Genomic DNA, 18864 nt, shown 5'->3' with positions numbered 1-18864 from the left:
GATGCTCTGCCAGGCCTCTACTCCAAATGTCTTCAGTTCCTGCTTGTTCTTGGGGCATTTTCCCTTCAGTTTTGTCTTCATCAAGTGAAATGCATGCTCAATAGGATTGAGGTCAGGGGATTGACTTGGCCATTGCATAACATTCCACTTTTTAGCCTTAAAAAACTCTTTGGTTGCTTTTGCAGTATGCTTCGGGTCATTGTCCATCTGCACTGTGAAGCGGCGTCCAATGAGTTCTGAAGCAGTTGACTGAATATGAGCATATAATATTGCCCGAAACACTTCAGAATTCATTCTGCTGCTTTTATCAGCAGTCACATCATCAATAAATACAAGGGAACCAGTTCCATTGGCAGCCATACATGCCCACGCCATGACACTACCACCACCATGCTTCACTGATGAGGTGGTTTGTTTTGGATCATGAGCAGTTCCTTTCCTTCTCCATACTCTTCTCTTCCCATCACTCTGGTACAAGTTGATCTTTGTCTCGTCTGTCCATAGGATGTTGTTCCAGAACTGTAATGGCTTTTTTAGATGTTGTTTGGCAAACTCTAATCTGGTCTTCCTGTTTTTGTGGCTCACCAATGGTTTACATCTTGTGGTGAACCCTCTATATTCACTCTTGAGAAGTCTTCTCTTGATTGTTGACTTTGACACATATACACCTACCTCCTGGAGAGTGTTCTTGATTTGGCCAACTGTTGTGAAGGGGTTTTTCTTAACCAGGGAAATAATTCTTCTGTCATCCACCACAGTTGTTTTCCGTGGTCTTCCGGGTCTTTTGGTGTTGCTGAGCTCTCCAGTGCGTTCTTTCTTTTTAAGAATGTTCCAAACAGTTGATTTGGCCACACCTAATGTTTTTGCTATCTCTCTGATGGGTTTGTTTTGATTTTTCAGCCTAATGATGGCTTGCTTCACTGATAGTGACAGCTCGACAGCAACTGATTCCAAATGCAAATGTCACACCTAGAATCAACTCCAGACCTTTTACCTGCTTAATTGATAATGAAATAACGAGGGAATAGCCCACACCTGTCCATGAAATAGCTTTTGAGTTGATAGTCCCATTACTTTTGGCCCCTTATAAAGTGGGAGGCACATATAGAAACCGTTGTAATTCCTACACCGTTCACCTGATTTGGATGTAATTACCCTCAAATTAAATCTGAAAGTCTGCAGTTAAAGCACATCTTGTTTGTTTAATTTCAAAACCATTGTGGTGGTGAATAGAGGCCAAAATATGAAAATTCTGTCAATGTCCCTATATTTATGCACCTGACTTTATGTTATATACAGTATACATATTTTGCAGTAACTGGGGTTTTTATTCTGTCACTGTTTATATATTTATAAACAACATAGAATATAGCATAAGGGGAGTGTTAATATTTAACTTGCATTAAGAAAATTGATTAAAACCAATAAATAAATTGCTCCTAAGCAAATAAAATAGCCCTTAACCTTGCCATGGTTCTCACATTATGGAAAAACCTCATATCGTCTATTATCCATTTACTAATCAGGATCTCTGGGCCCGATTCAGAACCGCTCGGTAGATGCGTTCTCATGCAGCCGTCAGCTGCCAAAGTATGCAAATTCCATGATCGCACAGCAAGACATTAGCACGCCCACTATGTCTGGCATGCGATCGTGGTGTGTGTATATAGACGCCCACCAGCCTGTCTGAAGACGCCCGCTTTCCCTTAGTGATACACGTCATCTCCAGGGAGTGTATGCAACAATTGATAACATCGAGTACCATCGGATCCGTACGCAACACTTGAGGCTGACCATACCCTACCGCAAGCACTGCGAGTGCTTCAGTGTGTAATTCTACCATGTGACGTGTACCATGACGCTCCGTCTTAATTATGCACGCCTCTGAAACGGGGTTAAGATGCTTAGACACGCCTGCGTTTGCACCACCAATCCCCCGACAGTGGCACGAGAGGACTGGAGGCAGTGGTAAATTATCTGGAGTGATGAAAAGAAGGAGGGAAGGGCAATACAAGGTATGAAGGGAACAGAGGGCAAAATGAGAAATGGGGAAGGACAATATAAGACAGAGGGGGAGAGAACAATAAAATGCATGGCAGGTACAATACAAGGTTTGGTGGGGGAGAAGACAATTTGAGACATGGAAGAGGACAGTATAAGACATTGTGGGGGGAAAACAATACAATGCATGGACGGCGAGAGGACAGTAAAAGACAGTGTGGGGGGAGAACAAAACAAGGCATTCGTGTAGCTATGAAATTGCATATTTACAGTTTGTACATATATGAACATGCTTTAGGTATGTGCATGGCTTTTCCCATGAGACCACGCCCCCCCTATCTATTTTGGTTGCGTGCTTTCTGCACACGCAACGTTTCCCCTGGGGGCGCCAACATTTTTTTTGCTTACCTAAAAAAATGGCCTCGGGCTAGCCCTGCTGGGGGCACTGCATAAGGGGCACTGTATAAGGGTGCATTACTGGGGGCACTGTAAAAGGGTGCACTACTGGGTTCACTGTATAAGGGGCACTGTATAGGGGCACTACTGCAGGGGGCACTGCTACTGAGGACATTGCATAAGGGGCACTATTACAGTGGTCATTGCAAGAGGGGCACTACTATTTGAAGCATTATAGTGCATATGGAATGTTCCCAGAGTGACGAGAAATGATGGTGTCATGTTGCCATGCCTCCATTTTCCAATGGCCACACCCCTTGTGGCATGTGGCCATGCCCACTTTTTTGGCACGAGCCTTAAGTGCACGCACCTTCTTGTGGAGGGGGGGGGCTCCGTTTTTTAACTTTGGCTCTAAATACCCTAGTTACACCACTGCACACATCAGTTACATGACTGGTGCAGCTTAATCCAGCAACAGAGAGTTTCCAGGGTTAACATTAATATGACAGTAGTTGGGTCTGAGAAGTCCTTGCTATCATATTAAGACAGTCTACCATTAGATATATATCTACTGTCACTCTCCCATTGGTTCTAAAGTATACTTCGCAATATAGAAAAATTAAACACAACCCACTTCGGATGAAATGGCCTGGGCAATGAAAGCTGGTACTATGCTGTTTTGCATGATAAATTATTAGTGACAGATATGCAATACAGGCTGCCTCCTAGCGACTGTCATACAATACAGACTGCATCCTAGTGACTTAAATACAGTGCAGAGAGCATCACAGTAACCACAATACAATACAGAGGGCATCTTATTGACCTATGTAAAATTCAAGGAGCAGCCTAGTGACTACCATACGATACAGCTGGTAGCCTAATGTCATATGTACAAAACAGAAAGAATCATCCTAGTGACTTATATACACATACCGAGAGAGCATCTTAGTGACTGCCAAAAAATATAGAAAGCATCCTAATGACTGGTATACAGAAAGCATTCTAATGACCACCATACAATACAAAGAGTATTTTTGTAAAGATCATACAATACAAAGAGTATTCTTGTGACTGTCATATAATGCAGAGAGCATTTTTGTGGCAGCCATACAATACAGATAACATCCTACTGTTTGACTGCTATACTTCACAGGGAGCATCCTAGTATCTGCCTTACAATACACAGAGTATTCTTGTGACTGCCCTACAATACAGAGAATTTTAAGTGGCCACCTTAATAACCACCATACTATATAGAGAGCTTCCTAGTGACCATCATTTAAAACAAATAACATTTTTGTGACCGTCACATAAGTTTAATACCCCTCATCATTAATTAACCCCTCCTCAAAATCATTAACTCTTTCAGCCTCATCATAACAATCTCTTCAATATTATTATCCCTTTATCATAATCATTAATGCCCTAATTTCCATTATACATTATCCCACACTTCATAAATGAATTCAATCATATTGATTAACCCTCTCATCACCTTCCTCATTGTCATCAATGGAACCCTTTCATCATAATTGATGTGCCCAGTTTTGTGTATGTATCTCATTCTCCTTATTCTGATATCTCCAGCCAGTAAGGCTGTGCCAATTAGTAGAACATCGGAGGTCCAATGTTCTGGAAGGTTGAACACTGAATGAATCATTGATTCCCAGCCACTCTGCATATTTATACGGTTTGTTAGAATCTATACCAGAATTGAGCTCTTTATTTCAAGACCATTTATATAAGTTTTGTTTGAACGCTGTTTCATGGGCGTGCATAAATTACCCATCGCGATTGCATACGCAGCATTTGAGCTCTCTGCATGCGAGGAGACATGCAGTATATGTGGCTGGTCAGACTTATTGTGAATGCTTCGTGACTGCCTGATGTATGTTGATGGTACCAATGTTTGCACAGAAGAACGACACTGGACGCATATGAGAAAGCAGCAGTGGGTGACTTTATGCCGGCTGAGCATTTGCAGACATTAGCATATTTTCACAGCTGCATTCGCATTAGCGTCCGCTGCTGAATCAGGCTCATAGTTTTTTACTTGTCTAGGGTTTGACTACCAATATTTACAGCTTATTGAAACAGACACGTTTTCAAAGTAATTTTGTTTTGGAATCCGTATGATTTACCGTATTTAAGTCACTAGGATGCAGTCTGTATTGTATGACCCATGCCCGGCGGTTGGAATCCCGACAGCGGTATCCCGGCAGAGGAGGAAATCCCGATCGTCCAAGGTAAGTATTCTCTAACCTAATTCTACCCCCTAACCCTCCCTTAGGGGTGCCTTTCCCAATCTTCCCCCATCTGAGTGCCTAAACCTAACCCCCCTTTACCCACTGCCTAAACCTGTCCTCCGGGGGGGGGCTTAACCCTAACCCTCCCTTCCCCTAGTCTAAACCTAACCTCCCGGGGGGGTTACCTAACCCTCCCCCCCCGCGCGGCTATCCATGCTCGGCGCCGGCGTCCCTTCGTTCGGTAAATTGACAGGCGTTTAGATTTAGACACCTGTCATTTAATCCTCGCTGGGATTAAGCACCTCTTTAGAAGAAAACTGATTTATTGTGGTAATTATTATTTATAATGAAGATTTTGTTTTATTTTTGTAGGAAAAGTGGATTTTTTGTTTGTCAATTCAGTGCTTATTAATAAGTAAGGATTTTAAATATGCATGTAAAAACAATAGCTTATCTTACCAGTATATTTGTATCTGTCTCTCCTATGCCTTTTAGAGATGATACCCCACATGTACCCAATGAGAAACTTGGTGAGAAAGCTGTCCTCGATATTGTGGAATGGCTGACGAACCTAATCATACATGTTTTTCCAAGTAGGTTTCCAAGAATTGTCTATTGCATAAGCCAGTTAATCACAGTTACTTAACTAGTACTATGATCTTGTGTATTTTGTACCCTTCATCTCCTTTAGTAGGTGGGTCTTGACTTTTACAGGTATCCAGTAGAAAAGGCTTTTCAGGTTTCAACATGGAGACTATTTATAAAATTAATACTGTCCTTCAAACAAGCAGAAAGGGCCGTTTCTCTTGTTTAAGCAGAATTAAGTTTTACACAGATATATCGAAGCAGCTGTAAAGCATTAAATCCAGACTATCTTAATCCCAAAGCCGGAACACTAGCCCGAACAAAGTAAGTCCGGGGCGCCCTTAGCATTAGCCGTGCGGGAGAGAAGTTAGGTTTAAGGAACGTGGCGGGGTTAGGGTTAGGTTTTGAGGGGGGTGGTTGGGAGGTTAGGGTTAGGCACTGCTAGGAGTTAGGGTTAGGCACCTCTGGGGGGGTTAGGGTTAGGCACCGCTGAAGGGGAGGGTTCAGCACCGCTGGGGGGAGGGTTCGGCACCGCTGGGGGGGGGTTAGGGTTAGGCACTAAGGGGGGAGTGTTGGGTTAAGGCACGAAGGGGGGGGTTAGGTTTAGGCACTAATGGGGGGGTTAGGGTGCGGGGTGGGGAGGGTTAGGTGAGGAAGGGGGAGGGTGAGTATACTTACCCGACCCATGTCGGGATACCAACCATCGGGATGCCACTGTCAGTGTTCTGACAGGAGGCATCCTGACAGCCAGCATTACATACCCATTCCATCATAGATCTCTCCTGCTTTGCTCACAACAAATGTCCGCTTAGTTTTCTGTGGATGGCTTCCTAACAAGCTACGGAAAGCATTGTCTGTTGCAGCTAACGCCATTTTCAAATGATGTTAGTCCGCTGTTCTCTAAGGGAGTAGCCTGGTCAGAGAGAGCTCTTGGGATCCCTCTCTGATTGGCTGAGGTGACCACAGTGCCCATAGCAAGATTTCCGCTCTGCACATGTAGTGTGAATGTCTTTGCATGCGCATTCGCGTGGCCTAGTCTGGACCTGGAAATAAAATGAATGTGTAAGATGTCACTTTACTGATTACTGGTACGGGCTCAGGGGCAAACGCAGGATTTTTAGGGGGGGGGTTTCCATATATATATATATATATATATATATATATATATATATATATATATATTGTGTATGTGAGAGTGGAGTGCTGTGTGATTGAAGCAGAAGAGGAGTGCTGTGCAGCCGGGTGTGCTGACCTTCCTTCCTTACTGTATGTCTGTTCAACCATCTCATACCTCCCAACATGACCTCCAGGAGGGACACAATGCTCTGGTCCTGGACTTCCGTGGTAAGAGGTGGGGGTGCAGCGCAGTTCAAAATTCAAATAGGGGAGCCACACCAACTGTAATTTCATACGCTGCCAAACATCATTGACTTGGACTCACTGACAGTTGGTGTGACTCCCCTATTTGAATTTTGGACTGTGCTGCAGCCCCACCTCCGGAGCCTCCACCAATCATAAATTACCAGGGAAGTCCAGGACCAGAGCATTGTGTCCCTCCTGGAGAGGGTCATGTTGGGAGGTATGCCATCTTCTAAGCGTGGGGGGTGGCGTGGTGCAACTGCTGCCATTGTGTGAGCCAGACTCCCTGTGGTCACCGCGCTGCGCTCCGCCCTCCGGGTCTCAAGCTCCAGCAGTTAGTGGCTCCGTGAGGACGTCGTTCCGAATCCAGTCTGGGAGCGGGGGAAGACTGTGTGCGGGCCTCGCTGATGCTGCTAAGGGGCAGTGGGCGGGGCCTGACGAGCGGCGATCCCGGGAGGAGGTGGCGTGGGCCAGCCAGTGTGTGTCTGGCTGGATGGAGCTGCCTGCTGGTTGAGGAGACACAGCGCGGTGGGGACTGATTAAGGAGATGGCATCAGCGGTTGGCTGTTGCAGTGCTCTGCGCGTAGCACAGCCATACACTGCAGGACCCACTCAAATTTTAAAATCGGGTCAGGGTATTTTGCGATCACTGGGTTCATCAGGGGGGGTTCGGGGTACTCAGAAACCCCCCCTCGGTGCGCTAGTGCGGGCTCTTGTTGGATATCATGTCCCAGCGACCTCACATTGGTAAATACTAGGGGTGTGCACCGGCCACTTTTCGTGTTTTGTGTTTTGGTTTTGGATCTGGATCTTTCTTCGTGTTTTGGATCTGGATTGGTTTTGCCAAAACCACCCTTCCGTGTTTTGGGTTCTGGGTTTTGTGTTTTGGATCTGTATTTTTTTGAAAAAAAGCATAAAAACAGCTAAAATCACAGTATTTGTAGGTTTTTCTGCTCCTATGCTATTATTAACCTCAATAACCTTAATTTCCACTCATTTCCAGTCTATTCTGAACACCTCACACCTCACAATAGTGTTTTTATGTCCAAAAGGTTGCACCGAGGTAGCTGGATGACTATGCTAAGCGACACGAGTGGGCGGCACAAACACGTGACCCATCTAGGCGTGAAACTGCAGTGGCAGACAGGATGGCAGTTTGAAAAACTAGGCCCCAAACTGTACATAATGCAAAGAAAAAAAAGAGGTGCAAGATGGAATTGTCCTTGGGCCCTCCCACCCACCCTTATGTTGTATAAACAGGACATGCACACTTTAACAAACCAATCATTTCAGCGCCAGGGTCTGCCACACAACTGTGGCTGAAATGATTGGTTCGTTTGGGCCCCCACAAAACAAGCTGGCAATTAATCTGTCCCTGCACAAACTGGCTCTACGGAGGCAAGATGTCATCCTCATCCTCCTCATCCACCGATTCCTCACCCTCTTCAGTGTGTACATCCTCATCCTCACAGAGTATTAATTCGTCCCTGCTGGAACCACAGGTCCCTCTGTACGTTCTGGAGGCTGGTCTCCCTGGAAGAGTTGATAATTCATTTTATGAACATCATCTTCTCCACATTTTGTGGAAGCAACCTCCTACGCCTTTCGCTGACAAGGTTCCCGGCTGCACTAAACACTCTTTCGGAGTACACACTGGAGGGGGGGCAACTCAGGTAAAATAGAGCCAGTTTGTACAGGGACCTCCAAATTGCTTCTTTTTCCTGCCAGTACAGGTACGGACTGTCTGACATGCCTACTTGGATGCTGTCACCGATGTAATCCTTTAACAGACAGACGCACGCTTGTCGCTGCTGCTTTGAGGATGCAAGTGCGGCTACAGCCCACACAATTCACAAAGACAGAAAAAAAAAAAAGAATATTTTTATTGTTTGTGGAGCGCACTTTGAGGGTTACACCACTCTTTAACAGACAGACGCACGCTTGTCGCTGCTGCTTTGAGGATGCAAGTGCGGTTACATCGCACACAAGTCACAAACACATAAAAAAAAAAAAATATTTTTTGGAGCACTTTGAGAGTTACACCACCCTTTAACAGACAGACGCACGCTTGTCGCTGCTGCTTTAAGGATGCAGGTGCGGCTACAGCCCACACATTTCACAAAGACCGAAAAAAAAAGAACAATATTTTAATTGTTTGTGTAGCACACTTTGAGGGTGTCACCACCCTTTAACAGACAGACGCACGCTTGTCGCTGCTGCTTTAAGGATGCAGGTGTGGCTACAGCCCACACAATTCACAAAGACAGAAAAAAGAAGAAGAATATTTTTATTGTTTGTGTAGCACACTTTGAGGGTGTCACCACCCTTTAACAGACAGACGCACGCTTGTCGCTGCTGCTTTGAGGATGCAAGTGCGGCTACATCGCACACAAGTCACAAACACATAAAAAAAAAAATTTTATTTTTTGGAGCACTTTGAGAGTTACAACACCCTTTAACAGACAGACGCACGCTTGTCGCTGCTGCTTTGAGGATGCAAGTGCGGCTACAGCCCACACAATTCACAAAGACAGAAAAAAAAAGAAGAATATTTTAATTGTTTGTGTAGCACACTTTGAGGGTGTCACCACCCTTTAACAGACAGACGCACGCTTGTCGCTGCTGCTTTGAGGATGCAAGTGCGGCTACAGCCCACACAATTCACAAAGACAGAAAAAAAAGAACAATATTTTAATTGTTTGTGTAGCACACTTTGAGGGTGTCACCACCCTTTAACAGACAGACGCACGCTTGTCGCTGCTGCTTTGAGGATGCTGGTGGAATCTAGACGGGATTTGGAACCGAGGACACACTACCTCCATCAATTGTCTAAATCCCACTGCACTAATGGCGGATACCGGACGCACGTCTAACACCAACATAGCAGTCAAGGCCTCAGTTATACGTTTTGCTTCAGGATGACTGCTGTCGTACTTCATCCTCATCGCTAGGGACTGTTGGAGGGTCAATTGTTTAGTAAAAGTAGTGATGTTCCTACTTCCTCTCTGGGATGATGAACAACTCCCAGAAGCAGCAACAGCACTAGGAGGAAGTGGTTCTTGATCTTTCCCTATTTTATTTTTATCGGAGAAAGTTTGGTCCTCCATTTATGTTATATTGATATATACGTGCGGCTAAAGCGCACACAAACACAGAAAATATTTTTTTATTTTTGCTGGAGAGTAGTACACTTTGTGGGTTACACCACCCTTTAAGAAATGAGCCAGCCGGCTCTTTACTTATGGGACACAGGCGCACGCTTGGCGCTGCTCCTTTGTTGATGCACGTGCAGCCACAGTGCACACAAGTCACAAACACAGAAAATATATATTTTTTTGTTTTGGAGTGTACTTTGGGGGTTACAGAACCCTTTAACGGTCAAGCCAGCCGGCCCTTTTCTTATGACACAGGCGCACGCTTGGCACTACTTTGTTGATGCACGTGCGGCTACTGCGCACACAATTCACAAACACAGAAAATAAATTTTTTTTTGGTTTGGACTGGAGTGTACTTTCGGGGGTTACAGCACCCTTAACGGTCAAGCCAGCCGGCCCTTTACTTATGACACAGGCGCACGCTTGGCACTACTTTGTTGATGCACGTGCGGCTACTGTGCACACAATTCACAAACACAGAAAATAATTTTTTTTTTGGTTTGGACTGGAGTGTACTTTGGGGGTTACAGCACCCTTAACGTTCAAGCCAGCCGGCCCTTTACTTATGACACAGGCGCACGCTTGGCACTACTTTGTTGATGCACGTGCGGCTACTGCGCACACAATTCACAAACACAGAAAATAATTTTTTTTTTGGTTTGGACTGGAGTGTACTTTGGGGGTTACAGCACCCTTTAACGGACAAGCCAGCCGGCCCTTTACTTATGACACAGGCGCACGCTTGGCACTACTTTGTTGATGCACATGCGGCTACTGCGCACACAATTCACAAACACAGAAAATATATTATTTTTTTAGCACTTGGGGGGAGCACCCCTGATGGACAGAGCACCCCCTGGACAACACTACAGCACCCCTTTAGGACTGGGACACTGCACAGGACTTTGGAGTGGACACAGCCCCTATGGAGAACTGACTGCACAACACAGTCCAGCCAGCCCCTATGGACTTTGAAGTAGTGGACACAGCCCCTATTAACAACAGCAGCACAGCACAACACAGCCAGCCCCTATGGACTTTGAAGTAGTGGACAACAGCAGCACTACACTACACTACACTACACAGCCCTAACTCCCACCCTCCCTCTTCACTGTCCACAGCCGAGTGAGAAAATGGCGCCGACGCGGGTACCTTATATAGGATCCAAAACCCGCGAGACTCGGAAGGCGGGATGATGACGTTTTGCCTCGATTTCAGATCCGAGTCAGGCGGGAAAAGTCGAGCCTGACTCGGATCGGACTCGGATCGGGTGGCTCGGGGGGGTTCGAATTTCAGAAATCCGAACCCGCTCACCCCTAGTAAATACCAATACAAAATAGTGGTTGCTCATATCAGCTTAATGTTTTTTCACAGGTGCTTGTAAAAGGAGGGGTTTACTCTGAACTACAGAAAAAAAAAGAAAAAAAGTTTCCCTCCAGCACACTGCAGAAAAAATTCAAAAAACAACAAAAAGGCTTGAACACTACATGATAATAGAAATCCAGAGGTCTTTGTTGCATATATGTTGTAAATACATGATTAAGCGCCGGGCCGTGTCAAGGTTCCTCTGTATCGGCGTCCCTAATGCTACATAATAATAACACCCAAAAGCAATACTGGAACCAGCACACTCTCCCAATGCTGGTCTCATCCATTCCTCTCAGAATAGTAATACAATATAGTGGTTGCTCATATCAGCTTAATGGTTTTTCACAGGTGCTTGTAAATGGAGGGGTTTACTCGGGACTACAAGCATCTGTGAAAAACTATCCTGTAGTGCTATTTGGAGGTTTCTGGGGTACCTCCTAGGTGAGTTGGCTCTCAAATTAAATATATTTATGTATGTGCTGTTATCATGTGGCAAAACAATATGCAATCATGACCCAGAAAGTGCGCTGTTATTATGTAGTGTTAGGGATGCCGGCTGTAAACCCCCGCTCCCCGAAATGGTTGCAACACACCTGCGCTTGTGTCGCCCCCCCTATTACTGCCTACAAACGGTCCCTGACTGTCAACCACTTTGCGAATAAATCCTCTCTGCAACTGCCATTGCAAGACCTTCGCGGCACATGCACAGTGCAACTCCGATGCATGCACAGAAGAAAAAACATCGGCCATTTCTGAAAACATTGTCATTGCGTCCATCTCTGAATCAGTCCCCTAATATTGATGCAAAGAGAGGGGCAGATGGGGCTATTTTCTTTTAAGTGTACCCTAGAAAACAGAGTCACCCACATGCATAAACAAGATTTTATCCAGCTATCTTTAGATGAGCTTCAATAGGAGTCATTACAAGTTTAGTGGGTGGGCATAGAGCTTTTTCACCCTCATAGGGGTGGCCATCAAATGGTTCACCATCAACAGAAAACCATCAATGGTCTCTTGGTTTGCACCATCAATGAACATTCCTGTTTGCGCTACTTGGCTGGCCAAACAAGAAAGGGGTTCAACGGCTAAGCAAAGCACCATCAGGTCGGAACTATGCATCATACTCCCTGCTACCTAAACCGTGGGTAACGCTAAGGGCGCCCCAGACTTATCTCATTAATTCTGGATTCCAGCGTCGGGATTAAGATAGGTGTCACTTGTCAGGCTTCCCCCGTCGGGATTTAGACCGGAGGCATCGCGGCCGCCAGTCTCATAACTACATCCCCTCCAAATGACCTGATTTTTACATGTTCTCGGTCGGAAGTGTCTAAGAATATAAATTATAAATTGTTCTTGCAATGAGAAGCATTTTTACACAACAAGGGCTCTTTCAAAACAACTAATCACATTTTTACATACAGTACACAAATACCAGTGTAGGAAAACTATTTGAAAACCTATTATGATCTGTACCAAGGGATTGTGGTTTGTGATTTTGCTTCCCACTCACATCCTCCCTCTGCCAGCATTTGTATTTGCATCTGGATAGGGAAAAGGCCTGTTTTGGAAACTTTTTTTCCCAGTAGGTAGTGCACCTTTAGAGTATATGTCCATTTATATGCCAAAAGCTATTTACACTAAAACAAAACACACACAACTAGGTGCTTGATCTATTAAAATAAATCAATCTGACTTGCAAGCTGCAGCTTCCAAGTGTGGGGTTACAGCAAACCTCTATACAATATATAAACCAAGATGAAATTAAGGCGCTGCTCTGATCATCAAATTAACACAATTAATTATAGATGTCATAGGGACCCATTTATCATTATTCATGCGATCTGGGCGCAATATTTGGGCCCATGATCGCATTGCAGTATGCAATATTAGCACCAGAATATATTCAATTGCACATGCAGGCAGGGCCCTGTAAAGGGGCATGGCCTAAAAGTGGGCGGTGTAGCCACGCCCTTTTAATAGAAAATATTTTTTCCCCTGCATTGCTGCACTCTGGGGGGGTCGCTGTGAGCTCCTCATCCCAGCGCATAGCCAGTGGGGGGCGCAATCAGTGTGATCCTCCCCCCACAGGCATAGGAGACTGCTGTGGCTGCTGCTTAGCAGCCGCGAGCAGTCTCCCAGAGCCAGGGCCGTTGAGAACCTTGCGGGGCCCCGGTAAAGAGGGGGCATGGCCTAATCGCGGGAGGCGTGGCCACGCCCCCTGGAATAAAAAAGTATACGCGGCGCTGCGCGCCGGGGAAGGGGGGCGCTGCGTGCCCCTCGGCCCAGTGCAAAGCCAGGGGGGCGCGATCAGTGTGATCGCTCCCCCCCTCAGGCATAGGAGATTGCTCGCGGCTGCTAAGCAGCAGCCACAGCAATCTCCCACTGCATCTCAGCACACGCTGTGTGCTGGGAGATAGGGAGGGGGGGCGGCGCTGGACCCGGGCCCCCGCCGGGCCCCTCTGGAAGCCCGGGCCCAGGTAAATTGTACCCGCTCCCCCCCCTTCTCGGCGCCCCTGCCCAGAGCAGCCCAGCACACAGCAGCATGTGCTAGGCTGCTATGATGTAAGAGAGGGGGAGGAGCGGTGCCGGCTTTGGGCCCCTCCAGCAAGCCCAGGCCTGGGTATTTAGTACCAACTCCCCCCCCCATTCTCGGTGACCCACCATGCAGGGACAGGGGCTCTGAAAGAAGCCCATCCCTGCAATGTGCTTGGAGCGACATTAAATAGGCCCCTTAATGCATTTCTCCACCTACTTAATTTTTCAGCAGCTTCGTCAAGAGAGATGGACATTTTTTCTGCCTGCTGCATATGAAACTTTGATATATGGACATTAAATCTATGCTTATAAATTATCAGCATGCTACAAGTGTGTTAGTTTATGCAATTTTTTTCCTTAGGTCTTTCTTTCAGACATTCATTTTTATTATTGGTACACCAGTCATGTGTTCTGTGTATAATAATTAAAATTAGGGTTAATCTGACGATCAACGCTGCTTTTTTCTTCTTTTTTATCTTCGCTATTTACCTGTGCAATTCAAACACGCCGACATTGGACAGATGACACTGGTTTGTAAACTCCTCTCCACCCCATGAAGGTCAAGGACTCCAGAATATACTCTGTATCAGAAAACTGTGACACACACCAGTAGAGTGTCTAACCATAAATAAGGTTATAGCAATTGAGTGGAGGCCGGCATATCATTTAAGAAAATGCTGTCCACATTCTCTGGAATGGGATGACATATTGGAGTAAATCAGCAGTTCATTTGTAATCCTTTATCAGCATAGCAAAGTGACAATGCACATATAATTGCAATTCCTTATGCTTTGCACATGTCACATCTGAGGGTTGGAGTTGGTTGGAACAGGCGTGGGAGGCTGAAATTGAGCCTAGGAATGAGTGATTGAATCTGGGTCGCTAGCGCCAGGACTTCCTCATGCAATGAGGGAAGATAGGAGACAGTGGAACTGCTGGAGGTGATGAGCCCGTAGGCAAGGACAGTAGGGAACAATTTTATTAGACTGGAAATTAAATTGGAACTGTAGTGGTAGAATCGGATAGGAACCGATGTAGTAGAATCTGTGATATAGAATTGATGAAGCAGGATCGCATGGCAACCGATGTTTGGAGACAGTCGAACTGGAACTGATGTTTGGAGACAGCCAGGCTGGAACCGATGTTTGGAGACAGTCGGGTTGGAACTGATATTAGTGAATTGAAGAACTGGATCCGTTTGAGGCCGATGTTGTTGAATTTAATTACTGGATCAGTTTGAGACAGATGTTGATGAATTGAAGTACTAGATCGGTTTGGGACCGATGATGATGAATTTAAGTACTGGATCGGCTGGGGCCGATGATTGGAGATATTGGTTGGGACCGATGGAGGTAGTTATGAACAAGCCTCTGTGGTAACACCAGACTGGAGTATTAGACGAAAATGGAGACTTGATAACCAGACTTGGAACTGGAATGATACGGACTGGAACCCTTCAGATACAGAGCTATAACTTCAGTAGAAGCAAAGTTGTACTGGCAATGTGCACCAGTCAGGAAATTGAATTTATAGGGGTGGAACCCCAGAGTTTGGATGCTGCGATCAGCTGGTCTGGGAGCAGCACTCTGAGGGGCGGAGGAGAGTCAGGTGACTAAATCCAACATGGCTGCACCAATACTGAGTTTTGGAGGGAACTCTAGTGTGCAGCCCATACTTGCCTACTTTTGATAAAGGATTTCAGGGAGATTGTGAAACCGGTAGTAAAGTGGACGTGTACTGCTACATCTGAGAAGTATGCCATAAAATTGACTTACATCCAAATGTAAATGAGCCCCAAAGCAGTTAGTAAGATCTACTTGTTTATGGAAACACACTAATACTTCTCAGAAAATGCATGTAGGCATAGGGATCATTGCTCCATATAACCAATGCAAGGATATGATACTAATGATCCCAGTTAAATATAGACAGGTAGATCTGTGTTTTTCTTGTTAAATAACAGGTACAGTACATAGGGGTATATTTACTAAAGTGAGAGTTTTTAGAAGTGGAGATGTTGCCCATAGCAACCATTCAGATTCTTGCTATTATCTTCTAGAAGGTGCTAATTAAATGTTAAGTAGATTCTGATTGGTTGCTATGGGCTACATCTCCATTTCTAAATACTCTCACTTTAGTAAACCTACCCCATTATGTGGGTAAAGTGTAATCTGGTTTCCTAAGCTGGCCCATGAAAATTTTGCTATGGGGCCCCCTAGATTTAGTTGTATTCATTACTGGCTGACACATTTTAAAAAATCCACAGGTGGTGCTAGTTATTTCAATTCTGATACTGCGGAGATCTGTAAAATATGCATTGTTAAGGTTCCCTGAGGACTGAAGTTGGGATACACTGTACTACAGATTGATATCAAAATATCATAAAAAGGATCCTCCGCTTTCTATCCTTCCGTATTAAGGAACATATCCTAAAAGCAAGCCGTAATGCAACCTCATTAAATTTCAAGGGATCAAAACTTCAAATCTTTCAAGACTTGGCACCTATCACCATAGCCAAACGCAGAGATCTTAAAGAAATGACCCTCATCCTCCGCGAACATGGATATAGATACCGTTGGGGGTTCCCTTTCCGCTTGATAGTGGAGAACGGAGGCCGCCAACATATTATCCGCTCCCCTCGCGAGGGTAAAGAACTACTCCACCAGCTGAACCTTCGCTCCGCTCCACCTGGCCCCTCCACAATGACGGAAGAAAGTGACCCAAACACCTGAACTATATTATACTCTAGGTACCTTCTAATATGGCGTTTACGCCATTAGATCATATTGATGTGGTGTGTGTCCACCAGACTACATATCCTTGCATATTTGAGGATGTATGGTCTAGGTTTATTGTATTCCACATATCTTACCTTCATTATAACTGTTTTTATCTTAATACTGTTAAGTTCTACTATGTTTCCAGTTCTTCACACTTGCTTCAATTAGCTATTCTAATTAGCTACTTATTTTTTTTAGGCCTCTGGAAGCGTGCCTTTATGTTTTAACTTTTTTTTTTTCACCACACCACGCTCCCATAAATTATTTTTTTCTCAGGGTATTTGAATTTATTATTTATTAAATATTTCCCCTATTGCTATTTAGGGGGAACTTTTACTCACGCCCTACCTTGAGCCCCGCTTGACTAAGTTAGTTAGGGTGCTCTGATTGTGTGGCAGGTCTCCTTGACTGGGGGATCCTTGCTCACATTTCTTAACTTTCCCTGTTATTCCCTCCCCTTTTTTTATTTTTTTTATTTCTTTTTTCTCTCTTCTCTTTCTTCTTCTCCCCCTCACCTCACTTTCCCCTTTTCCCATTTCAATATGCCACTTTCTGTTCTAACACTGAATGCCAGGGGTCTCAACACCCCACAAAAACGATCCATGTTGTTTTCTTTTGTTCAGTCCCATTCTGCTGATATTGTTTTTTTGCAGGAGACGCATTTTAAACAGGCGGGCCATCCCTCGTTATCCACTCGACGTTTCCCTTCAACCTATTATTCGATTCATAGATCAAAACAATGCGGGGTAGCGATATTACTTCGCAACTCTGTCCCTTTTACATAACTCGACTCACTCCAAGACGAGGAAGGCCGTTTCCTCATACTAAAAGGTCAGCTCAGTGGGAGGAACATTATCCTAGCGACATTGTACGCCCCAAATTCAGGTCAGTACGATTTTTTCCGCAACTTCTTTTTGGAGTTACATAATTTCCAACACAGGGAGGTTATACTAGGGGGCGACTTTAATTCCATTCTCTCACACAACTTAGACTACTCGGGTAATTCCCCGCATTTGTTCAGCTCTAATAACTCCAAAACATTGAAGAGACAAATGGTCGAGGCTGGTTTGTTTGATTCCTGGAGAGTCCTCTACCCCACAGCCAGGGATTATAACTTTTACTCCCGCCCACATGACTCATACTCTAGGATTGACATGCTCCTCTGCAGCGCCTTATTGACTGATACACTTGTAGATTCGACCATATGTATTAATCCTTGGTCTGACCTCTCGGCACTGTTGACTCGCCTGGATTGGTCGTCCTCAGGTTTAGGGGGGCACTTCTGGAGGCTTGACGAAACTCTCCTAAAGCTCCCAGATTTCCAAACATTACTAACCACCAAAATGAATTAATTTTTTGAGACCAATTCTACCCTGGACGTCCCTATTGGGACGATATGGGACGCTCACAAAGCTAATAAGAGGGGAAATTATTAGGTATGCCTCACATCGCAAGAAAACTCAAAAGGCAGCAATGTTGACTTTGACCAACCAAATTACCCAACTTGAGGCAACACATAAACGTACACATGCTACCTCAACACTACAACAACTCGACAAAACCAGGGGTGAACTACATAATATTTTAGCTGAAAAAACTGAGAAAAACCTGCGTTGGCTCGGGCAAAAATGTTATGACAAAGGTAATAAGGCGGACGCTTTATTAGCTAAAAAATTAAGAGCTAAAAGGGCAGCACAAGCAATAGTCTCACTGAAAGATAGCTCGGGTAATCTGACATATGACCCCAAAGTTATTAACCAAACATTCAAAGATTACTATGAAGCATTATATAATATACCTCCCCCTTTAGACTTTACTACATCTATGGATAAATATAGGGAGTATTTTACCTCATGTAATCTTCCCGCTATTAGGCCCTCATTCAGAGCCGTACGCTCTGAGCAGAGCGCACGCTCTGAATGAGGGCCGCCCTCCATAATTATGGAGCGTCCTCCTGGACGCTCGTATAGCTGTGGGTCACCACCCACAGCCTATACGAGCGTGCAGTTTGATGGCCGCAATGGTCGTGACCATCGCGACCATCGCCACTGCGAGCCGGAGCCTGCGGTTGAGGTTTTCAACCGCAAGGCCCGGAGTGATTTTGGCTCTATCAGAGCCAAAATCACTCCCACTGACATCACTAGTGATGTCAGTGGGCCGGCTTCTGACGGTAGGCGTTCCCTTGGGATCGCCCCCGTCAGGGAGGCACGCCCCCGGCACGCCCACCAAAGGGGGCGTGCTGTCAATCAACATCGACAGCACGTCCCCTTTGATCAGACACAACGAGCGAAGGAAAGTCCTTCGCTCGTCGCGTCTGGCGCATGCGCACGACGGAGCTCCCTCCGTCGTGCGCATGCTCAGTGCAGACCATCGACCCACTTGCGAGCGGACAGCCGCTCGCGTGTGGGTCTGAATCAGGCCCTTAGTTCCTACACA

General features: G+C 45.4%; 1 protein-coding gene across 2 annotated transcripts in view; it reads left to right on the top strand.

Moving 5' to 3' along the window:
• Nucleotides 1–18864, top strand: part of SMPDL3B (sphingomyelin phosphodiesterase acid like 3B) — a 130983-nt gene that overhangs the window by 71930 nt on the left and 40189 nt on the right. For both annotated transcript variants that reach the window (XM_088459955.1, XM_088459956.1), the window contains exon 4: nucleotides 5142–5239. In XM_088459955.1, the coding sequence (XP_088316081.1) occupies nucleotides 5142–5239 (98 nt within the window). The remainder of the gene's footprint in view (nucleotides 1–5141; nucleotides 5240–18864) is intronic.

Source organism: Taudactylus pleione, unplaced genomic scaffold, assembly GCF_031769625.1.
Source record: "Taudactylus pleione unplaced genomic scaffold, aTauple2 ptg000959l, whole genome shotgun sequence".
In the NCBI taxonomy this organism is placed as follows: Eukaryota; Metazoa; Chordata; class Amphibia; order Anura; family Myobatrachidae; genus Taudactylus; species Taudactylus pleione.
Note: the sequence above shows the minus strand (reverse complement) of the source record. Positions and strands in the feature narration are given on the sequence as shown.